Here is a 19,547-nt window from a genome sequence, read left to right as displayed (position 1 = left end):
GACTCATGACTCCAGCTGCTTTAGTCAGACAGCAGAAGATGATCCAAACATCGACGCCCCATGAAGCCCCCCCACCCTGTCCGTGCGTGTGTGTGTGTGTGTGAGAGAGAGTGTGAGGAATAAAACGGGCGGCTCCTCTGCTCTGAGCTGACCCTGACTGATATGGGAACTTTCCGACTGAGATGATTATCTTGTAGTTTACAGTCTCTGGAGATCTGGTGAATTTCCTGTCAGTCTCAAAGTTTTAGCTGGATTTTACGTCCTCCGTCGCCACGGTGAGTCCACTTTTATTTGGACTTTTTACTGTTTGAGTGTGGAGAGCATTTAGTCTGGTGTTTGTCTGACTTTACAGCTCGTGTGTTCTTAAAGGAAAGTGAGGTAAAGAGAGTGAGAAGAGAGAGTAAGCAGCAAACTGTACTCATCATCCAGAATGGATGATTATTATAATTATAATACTGGACCTCAGTTATTGATGCATTAATGTATGTGAGATAACTTTATGTACTTTATGTTCTGTTGGGCAAGTTTATCTGTATTATCTGTTTATTATTCTTTAGAAATGTTTCCATGTTTTGGATGTGAGTCATGAATGTGTGAAGTGTTGCTGGGAACTGTAGCTGTTAGATAGTGGGATGATAAATGTACATTATTCCCCTCAGGAATGTAGTAGGGTTAAATGATGGAGTGTGAAAAGGAAACAGTCAAGTAAAGTACTGGTAGAGGAGAGAAGGGCATCTGGTCACATGGGCAAGTTGTCACACTGGTTATTTCTCCAATGCCACAGGGTGCTCACTAATAAAAGTCATGTATGACTTCAGATGCAGTGTAGTCACTGTCATTTTTCAACTATAGAAGTATAAAACTAAACAGCGTTAATTATATAATAAAACTTTGATATGTAAGTATGTTTAATTGTATTGTTTTTGCACTGAATATTCGAGAGAACGGCTGTCGTTTGATACCTAAACCAAAGTCCTGTGCTAACGCTAGCTTGCAATATGGCTGGGGCCGGATGTCTGTGGACATTTTCCTCCAGCACAGGTTACATACAGCAACATTATCCAGCTGCAGCCCTGCAGAGGCTCACGTCACTGTGCAACGTGTAAACAACAATGCATGTGTATTAGTAGTAGTATTTCAATTGTTATAATTATGGCCACAAACAAGTCAAAATGCTCAGGACGGTGAAGAAGCTTAAAATATACAAATAATATACAATAATAAAAATATATTTTTGTAAGAATATACAAACAGTATGAAGAAAATAAGACTTATCAATCTATCTTGCCAATCGTAGACTATTTTTCATTTGCTATTTGTTCATTTATTTACTTACATGACTTGCTACTGTTTTTCCTTCACAGACACAGATGAAGCGCTGGTACCGGAAACATCTGTCTAAATAAATCTGACTTTTATCTGTAAAAATGAAAGTGAAACCTTCTAGTTTTATAGCTTACCCAGCGATGATGCTACAAAATGCAAAGTCTGCATTTAACAATTTATAACTTTATATTAAAGTGAGAGGTAAAAATGTAAAGATCGCGTATTTGTGCACAATAATGTATCATTCAGTGTGATATGGAAAAAGAGTGACTGTGATGTAAAAGTGTGGCAAGTTGCCCCACTGAAGTACTGAACTAATGTAAATATTCATATGTATATATATATATTCATATATACTTATATTAAATATATAAGTTACAGTCCTCCTCTGTAGAGCACAACTGTCCTGGATTTGACTTCCTTCTTATCCATGTGTTCTTTATGTTTTGTAGATTGGAGTTAAACCAACTTTTTAATCAGTGTTTTATTCGTTAGTTTTTTGTTGATGTTGGGTTATAGAGATTTTCTTCTTTTAACTAAAGTAATTATGGCTGTCAACAACTCAACTTGCACCAAACAGATGATATCATAAGAGATATGATTTCTTTACAAAACCTCTTATCTAGATCCTCAGTTGTCTTTTTTTGTTTTTTGTTCTTGACATGAGACAGTTTGAGAATCCTCATGGATTTCAGTTTCACTAAACATACCGGTTGCAGCAACTAAAATTTCCATTCCAGTTCCAATTTAAATATTGTCGTCTTTTTGTACACACTGTGGTTATTCACTGACATTGTTTAGAACAACGATAAACATTCCTAAGCTCTGTGGAGACGCCTTCTGTGAGCACTCACTTGTGTGACAGCTATTTCCTGCTTTTAAGGGGAGCTTTGGACTTAAAAGTAAGCCTTCCACAACTGTCCAACAATGCTCATGTCTGTCTTGTTTTTTCATCTTTTTTTTTTTTTTTTGCAGGGAAAAATGGCAATGATTTCAGGGTTCATCTTTTTGTGCATGCTCCAAGCCGCAATCTGTCAATTTGTAACCCCCCGTGGTCCCAGGCCCATACCTGGGCGAGGTGACAGTCCGGAGCCGACTGTACCGCCACTCCCACCATTCCCACCGAGACCTGCAGGCTGTGACGGTGAGCTCCATTCATTTATTTCTCTCTCATTTATATCTCTTCAATCACAATAAAATCTGATAATAATATGGTTTTTCAGATATTCCTCATAAGAGTTGAGACCTTTTCATGTTAACTGAGGTTAAAGTACAAATACCAATTATCTATGATGATCTGGTAAGTGAAGCCAATGCGAAGGTGCCTTAAACTTATAATCTGTCTAATGGCCTGTAGGGGGTGAAGTCTGATTTTAAGGAAGTCTATGAGTAAATGGGCTTGATTCATTACCACAGTAATAAAGTTCATGGTCTCAGTGTCTAGATTCAAGTCTTCTTCAACACAGCATGATGTTCATTTAGTAAATTATGATCCCATTTAGAGGAAAACAGACGATAAAGCAGGGTATGATTTTGGGTGGGACTACCTTCGGACTAACCAATTAGAGGTGGGTGAGGCCTAAACCTAACCAATCAGACGTGGAGTCTTCGCAGGATGAACTTTAGTTTTGGTTGTAAAACCAAGATGACTGGAGGCTCCACAAACCAATGGCCACAAACCAATAATACACTCCATCTGTGTGGTGAAACACAGCATAGTAGTGAAGATGTTCACACTTTTGTCAACGGTTTCTCCTCCAGGTGGGATAATCGACTGCCCCATCAAGCTGTTTTTCGCCCTCGACACCTCAGAGACTATTGCCTTACAGGAGTCCCCACCTGAGACCCTGGTGACGAGTATTAAGGAGTTCACCAAGATGTTTGCCCAGAGGCTGTCTGATGACGAGTACAGGGGCCAGATCCAGATCTCGTGGTCAGTAGGAGGCCTGAACTTCTCCGAGACGCAGCATATCTTCAGCCAGTTCACAACCAAGGAGACCTTCATCAGGAACGTTTCTAACATCATATACGAGGGCAAAGGCACCTTCACCGACTGCGCCATCGAAAGAATGACTCAGAAAATGACCCAATACTTGGGGATGAATGACGTCCTCTTCTCTGTGTTCATCACCGATGGGCATGTGACAGGAAGTCCATGTGGAGGAATTAAGCTGATGTCAGAGAAAGCCCGGGAGAAGGGGATCCGCATTTTCTCAGTGGCAGCGTCCAGGGTCATCGATGAATTAGGGATGAGGGAGATTGCCAGCGCTCCCTCTGATCTGTACCGTGACGACTACATAGCTGTGGATGTCAGTGGCAGGCGACCAAAAATAATGACTGAAACCATCGATCGTATCATAAAAGCCATGGTGATGTAAAATCTTTGTCCTTTCTTAACACAAAGGCTTACACTTTAATTTAAACTACAATATCACTATCAGGTACTTTTCACTTACTGTTGTTTGTTTCTTTGCAGAAATATCAAGCCTATATCCAGGTAAGAAAGGCTTTGCAATTGTTTTGTGCATGTTATTAAAAAGTTCTCTGTGTTTTCATGTATTACTACATTTAATATTGTTTTGTTTTCATAGTGTTATGAACATAAATGCCTTGAGACTCCTGGGCCCCCTGGACCGAAAGGGTTTCGTGGTCCAAAAGTGAGTATTGAAAAACAAAATCAAAACAAAAGTATATAAACAATGTGTATCTCTGCTTGTACCAAAGATTGTTTTGTTGAAATATTTCTTCTCATTCTCATCTGTAGGGTCTAAAAGGAGATAGAAGTCGCCCTGGGCCAAAAGGCTTAAAGGGTAGACAGGTACGTAGAAATCAGCATCATTATTACGCTTGAAATTCTGTAAAAACAATGTTGTATAATTATAATGCTGAATATTATTCATCATATTACAGGGTGATCCTGGCATTGAAGGTCCAATCGGACAACCCGGTCCAAAGGTTTGCTGAGGCCCACTCATCATGGATTTTGTGCGCTAAATATTTAACAAAATTGTCATTTTAGAAATCTCATTAACATGTCCTTCTGTGCTCTGTTAAAGGGAGAGCCTGGTTTGAAAGGTGATAAGGTGAGGGACAAATCTTTGCGTTCTCACTTTTCTATTCTCTATCCGAGATGCTGTTGGGATTAATGACACTGTTTTACCTCGACAGGGTGAAATCGGAGCAACTGGGGCAAAGGTAAGCAATGCTTTTAATGTTATGTCTGCATAGATGTTTTCCTGTTAGATCCCACTACATTTATCTCTGTCAATGTTTACATTCAGTAATTAATTTTGGGTCTTCGTTGACGTCCAAATACGCAGGGTGTGGCAGGAGTACCCGGCATGAATGGAACTCACGGTCAAAAGGTGAGTCTTCATCAACAAAGTAAAATGTGCAGGATACATTGACTCTAATATGATCACTGTACTGACATATCATTGCCTTCAGGGTAAAATTGGCCGAATTGGAGCTCCTGGTTGCAAAGGTGATCCAGGTGACAAGGTAAGTCTAGTAGTAATGCAAAATTATTTCTACATGTTGCTCTCATTATTTTGAAAGTCTGAAAGTTCATCTGCAGTAAAATCGCTAACAGGTCCGATTCTATTCAAACCATCTTATCTAATCAACCGAATTCATCAGCTGTGAATATCAGTTTCCTGAGCTAATGAATATTTTCTTGTCTGTAAAAGGGACCAGATGGCTACCATGGAGATGTTGGTGACACTGGGCCACCTGGTGACAACGGAGAAAAGGTCTGTATTATCGATGCAAAGAATTGGTAAATTTACAAAAAATTATAATTTCAATGGAAAAATTGTGCGTTTTAATGGTGAACTTATTTGGGGAGGAAACACACATGGAAAAGCAATATTTATGGTCTTATGACATGTCCTATGACACTCCTTATGACATGAATGAACATTTAATTTAGCTGTAACCATGCACTGCATTCAGCAGCTCACACTTCCATCAATTGTAAGAGGATCACCAAAGTCAGTAGGATTCATCCAGTGTGGAAAGCGAACGTCTGTGTACGTTTTTACAGCAAATCACTCAGGAGCTGTTGAAATCTTTCAGTCTGGACCAAAATAGTGGACCGACGGCACTAATATGATTAAAGTAGTGCAGTATTCACGATATGTGAACAGTATTATTATTCAAATCCATACTCATCATGATAATGAATGTTGGGAATGAAACACAAATCAGATCAGTGTGATCAGCCATTCCAGGGTTCAAACTTTACTCAGAGCTTGTCAAACTTTTGGATGTATTCTCATGAGATTTGACACAAACATTCTTGGTGCTAAGAGGATAAATATTCCAAAGACTTTGTTGAATCCCTGGTTTTTCATCTTGTCTGTCCTACAGGCCCAGTTCATGACAGGATAGATCAAACAAACATTCCATTATTTTATGGGACCAAAAGACTTTTAGATGTTTGAAATATGCATCAGTAAATGTCTTAAGTCTTGTTTGCTTGTTTGTTTGTTTAGGGTGGCCCAGGCATCCCTGGAAATCCAGGTCCCAAAGGCCTTGTGGGTGATCCAGGACCAAAGGTAAACTTTAACAGAAACAGAAACTTAAATAGAAAACACAGTCAGAAAATGAATGTTCTCTTTTGCTTTGAAATAAAATCACCAAACTGAATTTCTCTTCCTTAGGGTGAAAGAGGAAATCCTGGAAGTCCAGGAATACCAGGAGAAAAATCAACTCCAGTACAGAACAAAGTTTACTTTCATTATATTTTCTTCTGTTATTTACTGCTGTAAGTTAATGTTACAAAGATGACTCTGAAATAAAACTGTTAACTCTCACAGGGGCGTGATGGCTTACCTGGACCAAAAGGCGAAAGGGTATTTCAAACACTCTTATTTAAAAAAAACATATCAGCATTTTGAGAATTTGCCATTATTTGTCACAAATTATTCTAAAATGAATATTAACAGGGAAGGAGAGGAGACACTGGAGTAAAGGGAGAACAGAGTTCTGATGGGCTAAAAGGAGAGAAGGTGAGTTCAGCGCTCAAAGAGAAATATACCATATACTTTAATCACTTTCTCATTCATTAACATAATTTATAATTTATATGTTAATGAATTTATTTTCTTTTTTAAAGACCAAGCTGGCAAAGTTGCTACAAGATTTGATCTTAAATGTGACTTCACGAGCTGTAGTATGATTAAAAATACAAAAAAAAAAAAGAAACATGTGGAAGGGATCATGAGGGAAACGGAGCTGGTGCTGTTGGTCTCGAAGCCAAATAACAACTTCTTAGGAAAAGTTAACAAATCCCAGTGGATTCTGTTGATTTTACAAGAGATTTAAACAGCATGAGAGGCGAGTCCTGTGAGTTATAATTTGGCTCTGTGCTGCCGCAGGCATTGTCGTAACCCGGTTCTCAAGAAAATTCTTCACATATTTCATAGAAATAGAATTATTGCCTCTTGGTTGCTGTTGTGTTTCGTATACGTTGGCTGATGATTAATGGTGAGGTACAAATCCTGACATATTCATTTATTTTCCAGGGAGAGCAGGGGCCAGAGGGAGTCAGAGGTCGGCCTGGGGAAGACGGGCTCAAGGGCGCAAAGGTGAGGGGATCACACTGTGGGTGGGTTTTGGCAGATGGATGACTAAGCAGCTTCACTAGAATCCAGCCAATGTTCGTTGGACCTCCAGTACTTGAGTTAATGTACTTGGCGTCTGGCCAAAATAGCCTGAGTCGAGCCTGTGATGATAAAAATGAATTTTCCCAGGAAGTTCTACAAAAGAACAAAATGAGCCTTTTTACAGAATTGTTCAGAGGTATGTGTTGCCAGATCCACATCAGCATGAGTAATTCTCTTTATGTGGGCTGGAGTGAAGTGATGTCCAGCAGAAATGTTTAGTCTGTTTCTTTCCTCTTCCAGGGAGACCTGGGACTACCAGGACTGCGGGGTCAGCCAGGAGATCCAGGAGGCCCCGGAGGAAATGTGCGTTGCTTATAACATCATAATCATTGACACTCATTGTTGGAGCTTTGAGTGGATTCTTGACAAAGTATTTGTGTGAAACACATGGCAGGTGATACAAGTTTTATTGAAAGTTTCTTCTGTGATCGCAGGGCACCATGGGAAATCCTGGAGATCCTGGACCAAGGGGAGACACTGGGCCCCCTGGACCACAAGTGGGTGAAACTTTTCGGTCCATCACTTTCCTAATGGCATCATGTAAAATACTATAAGATAACATTTGGTGATTGATGGTGTTGTTCTTCTAAAGGGTGACAATGGCAGAGCAGGATTCAGCTATCCTGGACCAAGAGGACCCACTGTACAGTTTTTCTCTTGAACCTCAAGAAATTCTAGCATATTCTGCAAACCTGAGTCTCAAGAAACTCTGATTTTTCCAGGGAGACAGAGGCGATCCAGGTAGGAAAGGACCCAGGGGGGGCAGAGGTGAATGTGGCGCCAAAGGAGAATCTGGAGATAAAGGAACACCAGGGGATATTGTAAGATTAATAATATTTTCAAGTGGAAGTGACATTTCGGGTTCAATCAGAGCAACCTGTGCTTTGACCAGAGGGATGTAGATAAACAAAACAAGACTTGATGTCGTTCTGGTGCTGAGACTGATTCTGGAAATGCAAAACTTAAAATGTATGCTGCTCAGCCTCAAGGATTTTAAATTGTGATTTAAAAGGATTTTAAACAAATTGTGAAAAGCAAAAAAAGAGAGATTTCCTCCCCCACTCCAACACGGTTTAACTGGATGGAATTTGGTGCTCAGAGCACTGGATAATTACTTTTCAAAGCTCAACAGAAATGCATCTATCCAAAAACAATGTCCCCGGTACTCAGAATAATGCACAGACCTCATTGTGACCACCCTTCATTGGGGCTCTTTGTGCTGTAGAAAGTAGTTCCAAAGAAAACTCTTCCCACACAGGTCTGTGAAATGTTCTGAGTGATCGGGATATTGTCTCTGGAAGAGAAGTTTTAAGTGTTTTCTGTAGTATTAGCATTGGAATAAAGAAATGATCACACACCAGCAGCCCCTAAAGATCACCAGCTGGACCGATGAGGTGTAAAACCTCTTGATATAAGACACGAAAACCATAAACAACACTTGATAACATCGAAATACACGCATAGATTTGCATGAATCCAACATGGTGATTAGTTGTTTAGATACAGTCCATAAAAACACAAGAGAAATGCAGAACATTTTGGAATATTCTACTAAAGCGTTCAAACCTCTATCAGTTATGTACTACTGGTGTTAACTGGAGGCAGAAATCAGCAAGAAATCAATGACTTCCAAAGAAGAGCAATATCACGCAGAAACACCAGTCAATACCACTGAAAATTGTTTTCTGTGCAGGGAGATCCGGGTCAGGTGGGTCAGCCAGGAAACAGGGGGCCCAGAGGAGATCCTGGATCTGATGTAAGTAATAGCACAACTCAAATAATGGCTTATCCATACATGCAAATTTGAGATCCAATTGCATTTGTCTGTGTGTGTGTGTGTGTGTGTGTGTAGGGGGACCAAGGACCAGTTGGCGATCCTGGGCTCAATGTGAGAACTCTTTTAAAAGCAATACAGTTCTGTCAGTACTACAGTACATAAGTTGTATAATCTTGACTGTATTTTTCATACCTGTCACTGCAGGACTGTGAAGTCATGACTTACATCAGGGAGACGTGTGGTTGTTGTGGTAAATATCACCACTGATCAAACAAGGCTTCGTTGTTTATTATCTTTCAACATACTGATCCTGTTCTCATCTTTTGTCTCAGATTGTGAGAAGGTCTGTGGGCCCCTGGACATTGTATTCATTATCGATAGCTCAGAGAGTGTTGGGCTGACAAACTTCACCCTGGAAAAGAACTTTGTTATCAACACCATCAACAGGCTGGGATCTATGGCCAGCGACCCTGCGTCATTAACCGGTACAGTCGAGCATAAGCACACACAGACTTCCCTGCAAATCCTTCTGCACACAAAGTTTCAAGTGACAAGGAGTACAGGCTGCCATGAAAGATTAACAGTTTCCAAAGAGTGAATCACTTAATCCACCACTGAGTATACAGTTAGAGCCAAAAATATTAGGTCCCTTTTTACGCACAGCACTCCTCATTAACACTTACTGTACACTAACGACAGTGCACAGCCTGTCAGTGCGGCTTATTCAGCCATCAAGTGTTCAAAGTTAATTCCAACTTCATACTGTAAACTGTGTCAATCCACATTGAACTCAAAGCCACAACACTATGTTTTGCTATGATTTTTATGTAAATTGCCTGTGGAAGGCACCTTTAACTAAAGCATTTAAAGGATGAGTTTGGCAATATTCTATATTTTTCTTATTTTCAACAAATCCAATGAAAAGACCAAAGCCAAACATTGATTTATTCTACTGAAAAGTATTACTTGTGTAGCCTAATCCTGATATAACTCATTCCTCTGTGCCATGGACCTAAAAACTATGAAAAATGCACACCATTGAACTGGATGACGATGATGTTCATTCATAAAGAAGCATGGACACTGTAGTTCATTTCAAGTCAATTCCACAGTCAGCGTCCTGCTGTCATACATCACCACAGTGTAAATTTAGCTAATTTATACCTGTTGGAGTACAATTTGCTACATAAAGCCAAATACTTTAGTTTTTTGTGGGATTTGATGACAGTAGCAACAGATAAATTAACTGCTCTAAAACTGAACTCACAAATTTGGAAATGCACCACTTGACATGTCTGTCTCTTCCAGGCACAAGAGTCGGAGTGGTACAGTACAGTCACAACGGGACCTTTGAGGCCATTCGTCTCGATGACCCAACCATCAACTCCATGTCTGCCTTTAAAATGGCAGTGAAGAGGCTGCAGTGGATCGCAGGGGGCACCTTCACACCCTCAGCGCTCCAGTTCGCCTACGATCACCTCATCAGGCACAGCAAGAGGTCCAAAGCCAAAGTATCTGTGGTGGTGATCACAGATGGCCGCTACGACCCGCGAGACGATGAGAGCCTGCTCAGGTACCTTTGCAACGACAAGGACGTGGTGGTGAACGCCATTGGAGTTGGTGACATGTTTAGAAAGAAACAGGATGATGAGATCCTGGGGTCGATAGCGTGTGACGACAAGAATCGTGTCACTGGGATGAGACGTTACAGTGATTTGGTGGCTGAGGACTTCATAGTCAAGATGGAGAACGTGCTCTGCCCCGGTAAGCCTGTACCAGTACACACAGAAAGATGACAATACTGATCCTTCTGACCATCTGTCTAACTTATCTCCATTCGATTTCCCTCCCAGAGCCAGTAATTGTGTGTCCTGACCTCCCCTGTAAAAGCGGTCGGTGTTATTCAACACTACATTATCTTTTCAGTGTTTTAATGGAATGCAGCTCAGTGAGAGATTTGCTTGCTTTTGATTACAGAACCTGATGTAGCTCCGTGTGTCCAGCGGCCAGTGGATTTGGTCTTTCTACTAGATGGCTCTGAGCGCCTTGGGACAGAAAACTTCCGGCATGTCCGTGAATTTGTGCAGAAGGTCGCAGACAAACTGGGACTGGCCCGGAGCAAGACTGATCGTATGCGAGCCCGCTTGGCACTGGTAGAGTTCGGCAAGGAGAACGAGGTCCACGTGGCCTTCCCTCTCACGCACGATCCTGCTAATATCGTGGAGGGCATAGCGAGCTTGCCTTATCTAGATTCTTCTTCAAGTGTGGCGCCTGCCATCATCTACACCATCGACAACATCTTGGGTAAAGGAAATGCCCGCCAGGCGAGGCGCAACGCAGAGATATCATTTGTTTTCATCACAGACGGCATCACTGAGACCAAGAACCTGGAGGAGGCGGTTAGTGCCATGCGCGGAGCACAGATCGTCTCCACAGTGATAGCCACGAGAAGTGACGTTGACCAAGAGGTCCTAACGAAGCTGGCCATGGGCGACCAGAGCGCCATCTTTAAAGGAAAAGACCTCTCTCACCTGTCCCGATCCAGTTTGTTTGACCGTTTCATCCATTGGGTATGTTAGGGCGACACCACATGGACTTGAACATCATGCAGGTGCTACTGCTGTTGATCTAGCATTTTAAACATGAGATAGTGGTTTATTGTGCACTGTATCGTTTGCGATTTAATTTCCATTATGCTTTGCCACTCGTCAGGAAAACTGTACTGATCCTCAATATTTTTATTAGTAGCACATACTAAAACATTGTACAATTCAAGCAGTGTTCATCAACCATAAAGCTTTACTGATTTTTCGGTAATAAACCTGCAGTTTCTTGGACAAGGCAGCGCCGTCTTCTGTGGAGGCATTAAGACTTTTAAAGGCACAAAAATCTTGAGATTTACAACACCCACTGTATCCAACATAACTGAAAAGTACCAAGGAATTAGAACAAGAGACCCATAAATAATACAGTAAAATTGACATTTATAACATATTTGACAAACAAGCATGTAAATCCCTTAGCATACAGTACTTGCAATAGTTTTTGTGAATTCTAAAGACAGGAGGACTAGTTTTTTTATACAGTACTGGTGTAAACATCAGTAAAGCCAAATGTTCTTCTGAGCAGTACATATGTGGTTACTGAAAATCACCAGTTACAAAGAATCAGGGGTCCAAGTGGGAGGCAGAACAATGGGCGGCTGAATTGGGCTTGGTCTGGTCGAGCTGAATGACTGCATTCTTCTCATTTCTCTGCATATTCACTGCTCATTGGCTCCCTCCTTACATCATGTCCAGCTGCACAGGAAGAGCAAAAGAAAAAAGATGTAAGGCTGGAGAGTTTATATGAAAGGTCTCAAAAGGCCAGGCACGTCATCAGACCCCAGCACACCGAGACATTTTTTGGAGTATTTTAATGTACTACATCAATACAACCCTTACATCCTAAATTTTAATATGTATAGATTCATGCCTTTACTAATGAAATAAATTGCCAAAAAGTGCAGTAAACCACAAAAAAAAGTGAAAATCATTCACATATAGAAATAGAAGTAGAGAAATGCCATAGATGTATCCCTCAAAATTCTAAACGTAAAAAAGATGAGATATACTCATTTTTATAAACTGTAACAAAAACAAAAATAAATAACACATTGTGCACAATTTGCAAAGACAGCATATTCATCAAAAGAAACTATTTACAAAAGTGCAATCAAATATCTAAGTGTGCCAGATACTTATGAGCATACATATCTTTGTATAAGACCATGTTCAGCCGTAAAAAGTGCAATAAACAACAAAAATAAAAATCATTTTTACTGTCTTGAAACTTCAGAACATATGAACACAAATGAAATCCCCTTTTTTGTATCAAAATACAATCTGGCAGAAATATAAACAGGAAGGAACAATTTGCAAAAAGACAAGATGAACATCAAAGTAAACTATCTACAAAAGTGCAAAGTTCAGTTGAACATTACTGCTCATAGGGCCAGACAGCAATTTTTTCATGTCCCCTCCAGGAGTTACTCTCTGAAATTTTACTGTTTATTGTCCCCCCCCAACAATGAAATGGGATTTTCGCCCCTGGGCATAAAAGTAAACAATTAAAGTCACAGAAAAAAAAAACTAAATCACAGAAGCACTTACCAAGTCATCAACATCTCCAGTGTCTTCAGCTGGCGGTGGAGCCGCCTCCGCTTTCTTTTCTTCGGTAACCAGAAACTGAGGACACAGGAGTACAGTCTCAAGATCACCATAATCTCATGTGTGTACAACAGTCTCGTCTTGTATTGTTTCTCAGCTGTTCACTGGTTTAAATAGGGAAGCTTTCATTAAGTCACCTGATTAGCTTCGCCTTTGGATACGGTGCTTCCTTCAACCTCGTCCTTGCTGATCAGAGTTATGGCATCTGTCAATCAAACAGCAACAATGAAGTCTACAAACACTGAACTCCTTTAGCAGACGAGCAGTTCAGGCCACAGAGCACTTTTAAGCCCCCCCATTTTTGTATTATTTACATATTTTGCACTAAAGAAATTATGTGGAAATTTCATCTCATCTCAAGGGAGGATTGACTTGAGAGAAATCCTGCTGCCCTGAGGAAAGAAGCTTATCATACCTTGAACAAGCAGGTCCCAGAAGACCTCCAGCCCTCTGTTTGGGATGCTTCTTTTCAGGGACTGGAGGTAGCTATTGTACAGACTGGCGTTCAGCAGCTGAATTACAAAAGATAGAAAACATTCAAAATCCATTTACTAGTCTCCTAAAAGCTCACATCTACATGCAGACACATAAGCGCATAACTCACACAAGAACTGGCCTCGGTTCAAGTTGCAAGAAATGAAACAGACTCATTATAATCTTCTCGAGTTGACTCATAATCTCCGTAGTAAATCCAAAAGTATGCCTCCTGATAGCTCAAGAATATTTCACACAGAGAACAGAAACCCCCACACATTTCCCAAATGGAAGATAGCGGATGTTTATTTACCTTAACGGACTGCTCTCTGAAAGCCTGAATACAGGTGATGCTTTTCATGTAGTAGTGTGTGTTCTTGTTGCTAAGCAACTGCTCTATCCTGTGAGTCAGTTGCTGACAGACTGTGAAGGACACGAGGGTCACCACAACCAAACAAAGAGATAAACACAATTACCAGGGCTCAACATGAGTCATGATGGTTTATCATACAACAAGAAAAATGTTTATCAGGCCAGTTCGCAAAAAAAAAAATTAAAAATGACCTCACCGTCTCCAAATGGAAGACTGTTCTGCTTGATCAGAGTACGGAAGTCGCGAGCTGGATCCACGCTTCCCACCTGGTGAAGTGTTTAAAGTAAGTGAGGACGAAGGGAAATTGGAATTTTATAGTATGTCTGTTCAAACAGGTGGTGACGTGCTTTATTTGGAATAGCTGGGTATCTGTCTACGATTATTATGCCATCCAACTCCCCCGATCCTCACCGAGGTAACGTGGCCTTCAGCAATGTCAGCCAGGTTATACTCCTCCTCTTCTTCATCTCCTTTTGCCTTCTTGTTATCTGGCTCCTCTGAGCTGTAAACGGAAAAGGGGGCTAAGTCAGACTACAGTTTAAAAAACATTTATTTTCACACGTCCTACAGCCTTGTCTCTTAAGTCCAGAGGCCGACCAACACACTGAACCAAACTTACTCTTTGCCAAAAATCTGAGCACTAGTCTTCAGCTTCTTTTTCTTCTCCACTTCAGTGAGAGGAAATTTCCTCTTTATCTCCTCTAGTGGAGCCTGGCAACGTTCGCTAATGACATCAGGGCGCTCAAGAGCAGCCTTCAGCCATGGCTCTGTGGTGGGAAGAGGGGTGCCGGGGCTTACCGCCCGATGATGCAGACACTGAAAGAAAGGTTGGGTAAGGGAGGTGAGCAGGACAGTGACTAAGGAAGAAGGAATCCTGGTTGAATATCAGCAGCTTCTAGGCTGCTGAAGCTCTAACCAAACAGATGAAACCTTTTTTTTTTCTAATGTTACTGAGCTGAAAATTACCCCTTTCTCATTCAAAACTTTGCCATCTACTTCAACTCAGAGTAAGTAAGTTACAGGAGTTTAAATACAAAGTGGACTGCAGTACCTGGAAGTGCCTCTGGAAGGCAGGGTTGGGAATGTGGTGGACTTTGAACAAGTCCTTTTGTCCTGCATTATCATCATCCTCCTCTACCAACATCATGGAGTCAATGAGAGAGTCCACAGCAGACAGCTGAGTGTCTAAAGGAATCACACAAGAAAAAAAACAGTCCGGTCAAATCGGTTCCTCTTTGAAAGGATACACAGTGTTAGTGACGTGAAGCAGCTGGAAGCGCAGCCAGAGTATTCATGTCTTTGGAGCTGCATTGCCAGCTTACATCAGAACCAGTGCCACATATAAACTAGTAAAATAAGAGCTGTGGCTATGACAGCTAGGACCTGCAAATACACACAAGACAATGTGTATGCGTGTTTGTGTGTGTGTGTGTGTGTGTGTGTGTGTGCGCGCGCTAACTACATGCAGGGAAAACTGTGTTCAGATTGCAGTTTTGCATTTCTGTAGTTGAAGGGGGCAACACTCATGTTCACGTCTGCAGGGCTAAATACTGTAGCTGCTGCTGTGATAATGACTGGAAAGCTCCCTCTTGTGGAGAATCTCCAGTCTGTTAAACTTCAGTGAGTCAGTGAGATGTTTTGTATCTGAAAAGAACTGAATTTTTTTTTTAATAAGCTTGACATGTAGAAAGAGTACCTGACGGAGTTAACTTTTTGTTTTCAAGAGAAGGAAATGTAAAATGTCTGAGGTCTTCCATGAAGGGCAGCTGGACGTACATCAGACACTGTTGAGGGTCAGAGACAGACCATTAGCTCTGTCCTACTTGACACATATTCGGTGTACAAACTTGAAACAGCACGTTTAGGAGCTTGTGGTCTCACCTCATAGTCCTGCTTGATGCACGGGAAGGCTGCTCCCACTTGAGGGTTACTGCGCCTATCATAAGCGTAACGCACAATGGCCACCATCTGGAGCTCATCTAGCGCTCGGATGAGCGCGGACAGCGCAATTCCTGCATGCTGCTCAGACAGAACAGTAGAATCTGAGCCAAGCGAATATCAACATGCAGTCACCAGTGATGTAACCGTTACTTCCACTCACCTCATCATCCTTGGCAGAAAAAATCTTGATGACTTGATTCCCCATGAATTTATGGCGATGAACCTGCAGGCAGACAGCAGGCAAATGCAGTAACCTGCTCAGTCCTAAAGATTTAGGTTTATATTATCTGACACTTGTTAGACTCAAATACTCTTTAGATGCTGTGCGCATCAGACTTTCATAAAAAGTACAATACCATATTCTGTTTGGTGAAGCCGAGAACAGCAAAGCACTTCCCGTCGTGTTTGTATTTCATTTGCTCTTGATCTACTTTGGAGAAGGGAACGATATCACTTCCATAACGAAAACCTGTGAATGAAAAAAAACAACGATTTAGATATGTTAATTTCTAATTGATAATTCCAACAGCATGAAATCAGATCGCTTAGATCTGATTTCAAAAGACGGCCTCACCTTGGATGGTGTCGTCCTTCTGCACCTCTGTCTCATTGTCATCATCCAGACAGTAGACAGTCTCTCTCCTCACGTCGTCTTTCTGCTGCGATTGAGCATCTACTGTAATCCACATTTTCTTCAGTTTCTCCTCTGTCACCTGGAATATATGGTGAGTGGTAGCAAGACTTTATGTGGCGTTTTGTGATGAGCTTTGTGTTTACATAACACAACAGTAAAGTGAAACCAATTTGAAGGAAACTACGATGAAATAAAACTTTAAGTTCTCTATAGGATATAATGATCATTTTATTCTAAGCAAACAAATAAAACATGGGAAATATCTCTAATAGACACAGTTAACTTACGGCTTTGTATCCAACAATACGAATGGGCAGACAGCTGCCGATGGTCAGCAGACAGGGCCAGGCCATGGGTCTCCTCTCAATCCGCTTGAACATACACAGCTGCTCAATAGCAGTCCTACAGCAGGAGTGAAGCACATGGAAAGCCAAGTCGTACGACATAATACAATAAAAGCCTTCACGACTTCACTACTGTGCCTCAGAGAGAAAAACGTGTATAGAAGAAAGAAGTGAGACAGCGTTTAATACAAGCCGCCCTCCAACCTGAACGTGTAAATTTGATCCAGGCCGTCCTCCTCGTCCAGGCTCAGCATGACGTGTTTCACCATGTCCAAGCCGTTCCTCTGTTCCCTGGACAGACCTTTGCCTGTGCCCGGGTGGCCGGGGCCTCTTCTGTCTGCATCTCCTCCACCCTCTTCATCCTCCTCCGCAGGGAAAGGCAAGCTGGAAGTGTCATAAGGTGGAAGGAAGGATACGCGAGTGTGTGAGAACATGCCATGAAATTTAGCTTAACTAACAAGAGATCCATTTATCTTTGAAGTTTTGATCAAAGTTCCTGTTTTATCCAGTGTCTTCTAATAAGTGTACATTAAGTATTTGGAGAATCAAGAGTGTGTGTGCTTGTAGACATGCTAAAATAAGATGCCATTCACAACTGTTACAATTTAAATTCTGATAATTAAATGGCTTTTTGAATATGATAGCTATAGTTGACTGTGATGAAAAGCCTTTTTTGCGTGTGAGAGAGCCAAGCAATTATTAAAGACATTTCCACTAAAATGACACTTGATAAATGTGCTTGAATCTTACAAGAACTGCAGTGTGATGCCAGCTTGTTTCAGGTTTTCAATAATAACGTCGACCTCCTCTGTGCTGGCCTGAGTGTTGAGGTCAGTCAGGAGGACAATGTTGAGACGATCACATTTCTTCTCCCTGAAAGGACACCCCAAACACAATGTCACTTCATCCTCATAAAACAATTACATTAAAAAAATGCACAGTCAACAGTTTTTTTAGTGACTAGTGAGGATAATTTATGTGGTAGAGGTAGTTTCTTACTTTGTTTCTGTCTGAAGGAGATCCATGCAGACAACTAGAGCATCCAGCCCTGTTTAACAGGAGTTAAGGAGCCAACACACACACACACATACATCTTCTAGGAGTAAGAAGCTGTACATATACATGAACTCCTGCACATATAAACAGTCTGTCTTTACCTCACAACTCTCACATAAGTGTCTGCTTTATTGTACATTAATAGAATCTAGTGAAAATAACATGGAAACACACAGGAGAGCCATTGCTAGACAAATCAATCCAAGTCACTGAACACCTCTAGAGTGCAGCTTGTCTCATGAGTCATTAGGTTACACCTATTAGCTCTGAATAAATGTATAAATTAGCAATACGTCAGTCAACTTAAAAGTGATCACAGTGAGCATTTGATTTTGGTTTTTAAGAGTAAAAAATTCAAACATTTGTGGCTTACAGCTTACAGCACCATCAAGAAGAGCAACTTTCTGTGTGATTTTAATGAAATTCTTCATCACAGTAAATGTAAGGGAGAAACAGTAGTTACATACAGTTGGTGCTTCTTCTATCAGTACGCACAGTCAGCATATGTCAGCAATTTCCCCATTACAATCTATATGAAAATATCGACACATATTGTCATATATTAAATTTTTGCATAATTTGAGCTACATAGAAGAAATGTTGACCCCTGTATGAGCCAGTTTATAGCCTTAGATTCTCAGGTGAGGCCCTGCTGGCTGTTCCAAAGTGGAGGCATAAATTTAAGCCGACTGTGCTTTTGCCGTCAGGGCCCCTTTACTCACACAGTCTCACAGAGTGAGTGACTTCTTTTAAATCACTTCTTAAAACCCAATTTCACAGACTCGCTTTTACGGGAAGTTGTCTTTATCATGTCTTTTACTTGATATTGGTTACTATCTTCTATTTATTTATTTTGTATTGTTTTGTTTTTTTTTACGATTTGTTTCTTCTTCAGGTGGTTCTTTAGTTGTAGCCTTAAATCCTATTAACCTGCAAACAATCTGATAAACTGATGGAGCTAAAAGCATCAAGCAAAAGGATACAATCAGCCTGCTGACTCTCTGGATGGATCTGGTTCTCTATTTCCTCCAGAAGCTCAAAATCTGGCACCATAAGGTGACGATGCACGGTGATGTTCTGGTACTGGCCATCCTGGTCCAGCTGGTTCTTGGTGGAGTCCGTGCCAAACAGGACTAAAGCCAGTACATCCTTGGTCTCTGCAAAGACCTGCCAAAAGAGAAACTCATTTTCAATACGACAGATTCTGTTTCTTTCTACTTTTTTTTTTTTTTTGTAAACGTGGAGGATAAATCTACCTGGCGCTGGACGAATTTCTGGATGACTTTTTTGGCAAGTTCAAAGGGAGGCTCTTCGCCCGGGGCGGAGTTGGACATGGAGTATCCCACATCCATACACAACACCAATGCTGACTGCACAAAACACACAAGACATTTAAGGGTTACAGTCAGGGCCACTTGAAGCATTATCAAAAATGTTATTATGGGCACCCAGTTACTTTAATGCTGTTGGACCAGTACAGATTTAATTTGTATACGTTCAGGAGGGGTCGTGACGGTGTTTAGTTTAGTCTCAACATGTCTTAACATGTCGCTGCTGATGTTTGACGTCTGAAGCTCAATGAAAAACAAACAATTTGTTACTGACTGACGTTTAAAAACCACTTTTTTAAACAACAAACATTATCCAACAAAGCTTTGCACTGTGGCTATTAACTTTAAAAGGAACTTAAGAGAAATTAACGTACTTTGGCGCCTGCCATCTTCTTTTCTCCCTCTTCCAAAGGC

The 19,547-nt window shown here is 41.0% G+C and overlaps 2 protein-coding genes across 2 annotated transcripts; one reads left to right on the top strand and one right to left on the bottom strand.

Moving 5' to 3' along the window:
• The first annotated feature begins 112 nt into the window (after positions 1-112).
• Positions 113-11,489, top strand: LOC139208122 (collagen alpha-2(VI) chain-like). The gene is made up of 28 exons (XM_070837697.1): positions 113-275; positions 2,302-2,470; positions 3,088-3,695; positions 3,803-3,823; positions 3,918-3,983; positions 4,091-4,144; positions 4,237-4,281; positions 4,383-4,409; positions 4,495-4,521; positions 4,647-4,691; positions 4,774-4,827; positions 5,016-5,078; positions 5,823-5,885; positions 5,991-6,044; positions 6,147-6,182; positions 6,276-6,338; positions 6,855-6,917; positions 7,236-7,298; positions 7,430-7,492; positions 7,588-7,638; positions 7,718-7,816; positions 8,689-8,751; positions 8,848-8,883; positions 8,977-9,022; positions 9,105-9,257; positions 10,081-10,536; positions 10,626-10,664; positions 10,750-11,489. Exons 2-28 carry the CDS (start codon positions 2,308-2,310, stop codon positions 11,349-11,351), a joined length of 3,123 nt encoding a protein of 1,040 aa, XP_070693798.1. The 5' UTR covers positions 113-275; positions 2,302-2,307; the 3' UTR covers positions 11,352-11,489.
• Positions 11,490-11,734: 245 nt separating this feature from the next.
• xrcc5 (X-ray repair complementing defective repair in Chinese hamster cells 5) lies at positions 11,735-19,547 on the bottom strand. The gene is made up of 21 exons (XM_070837701.1): positions 19,508-19,547; positions 19,059-19,172; positions 18,786-18,969; positions 17,746-17,794; positions 17,497-17,619; positions 16,951-17,130; positions 16,690-16,804; positions 16,343-16,481; positions 16,125-16,237; positions 15,929-15,991; positions 15,709-15,846; positions 15,524-15,611; positions 14,879-15,012; positions 14,447-14,643; positions 14,239-14,329; positions 14,024-14,093; positions 13,768-13,877; positions 13,396-13,492; positions 13,118-13,185; positions 12,924-12,998; positions 11,735-12,071 (listed from the first exon to the last, which is right to left on the bottom strand). The coding sequence occupies exons 1-21, from the start codon at positions 19,520-19,522 to the stop codon at positions 12,057-12,059; spliced, it is 2,178 nt and encodes a 725-aa protein (XP_070693802.1). The 5' UTR covers positions 19,523-19,547; the 3' UTR covers positions 11,735-12,056.

This window comes from Pempheris klunzingeri, chromosome 10 (genome assembly GCF_042242105.1).
Source record: "Pempheris klunzingeri isolate RE-2024b chromosome 10, fPemKlu1.hap1, whole genome shotgun sequence".
Taxonomy (NCBI): domain Eukaryota; kingdom Metazoa; phylum Chordata; class Actinopteri; order Acropomatiformes; family Pempheridae; genus Pempheris; species Pempheris klunzingeri.
The sequence above is the reverse complement of the archived record's forward strand: the minus strand, read 5'-3'. Positions and strand labels throughout refer to the sequence as shown.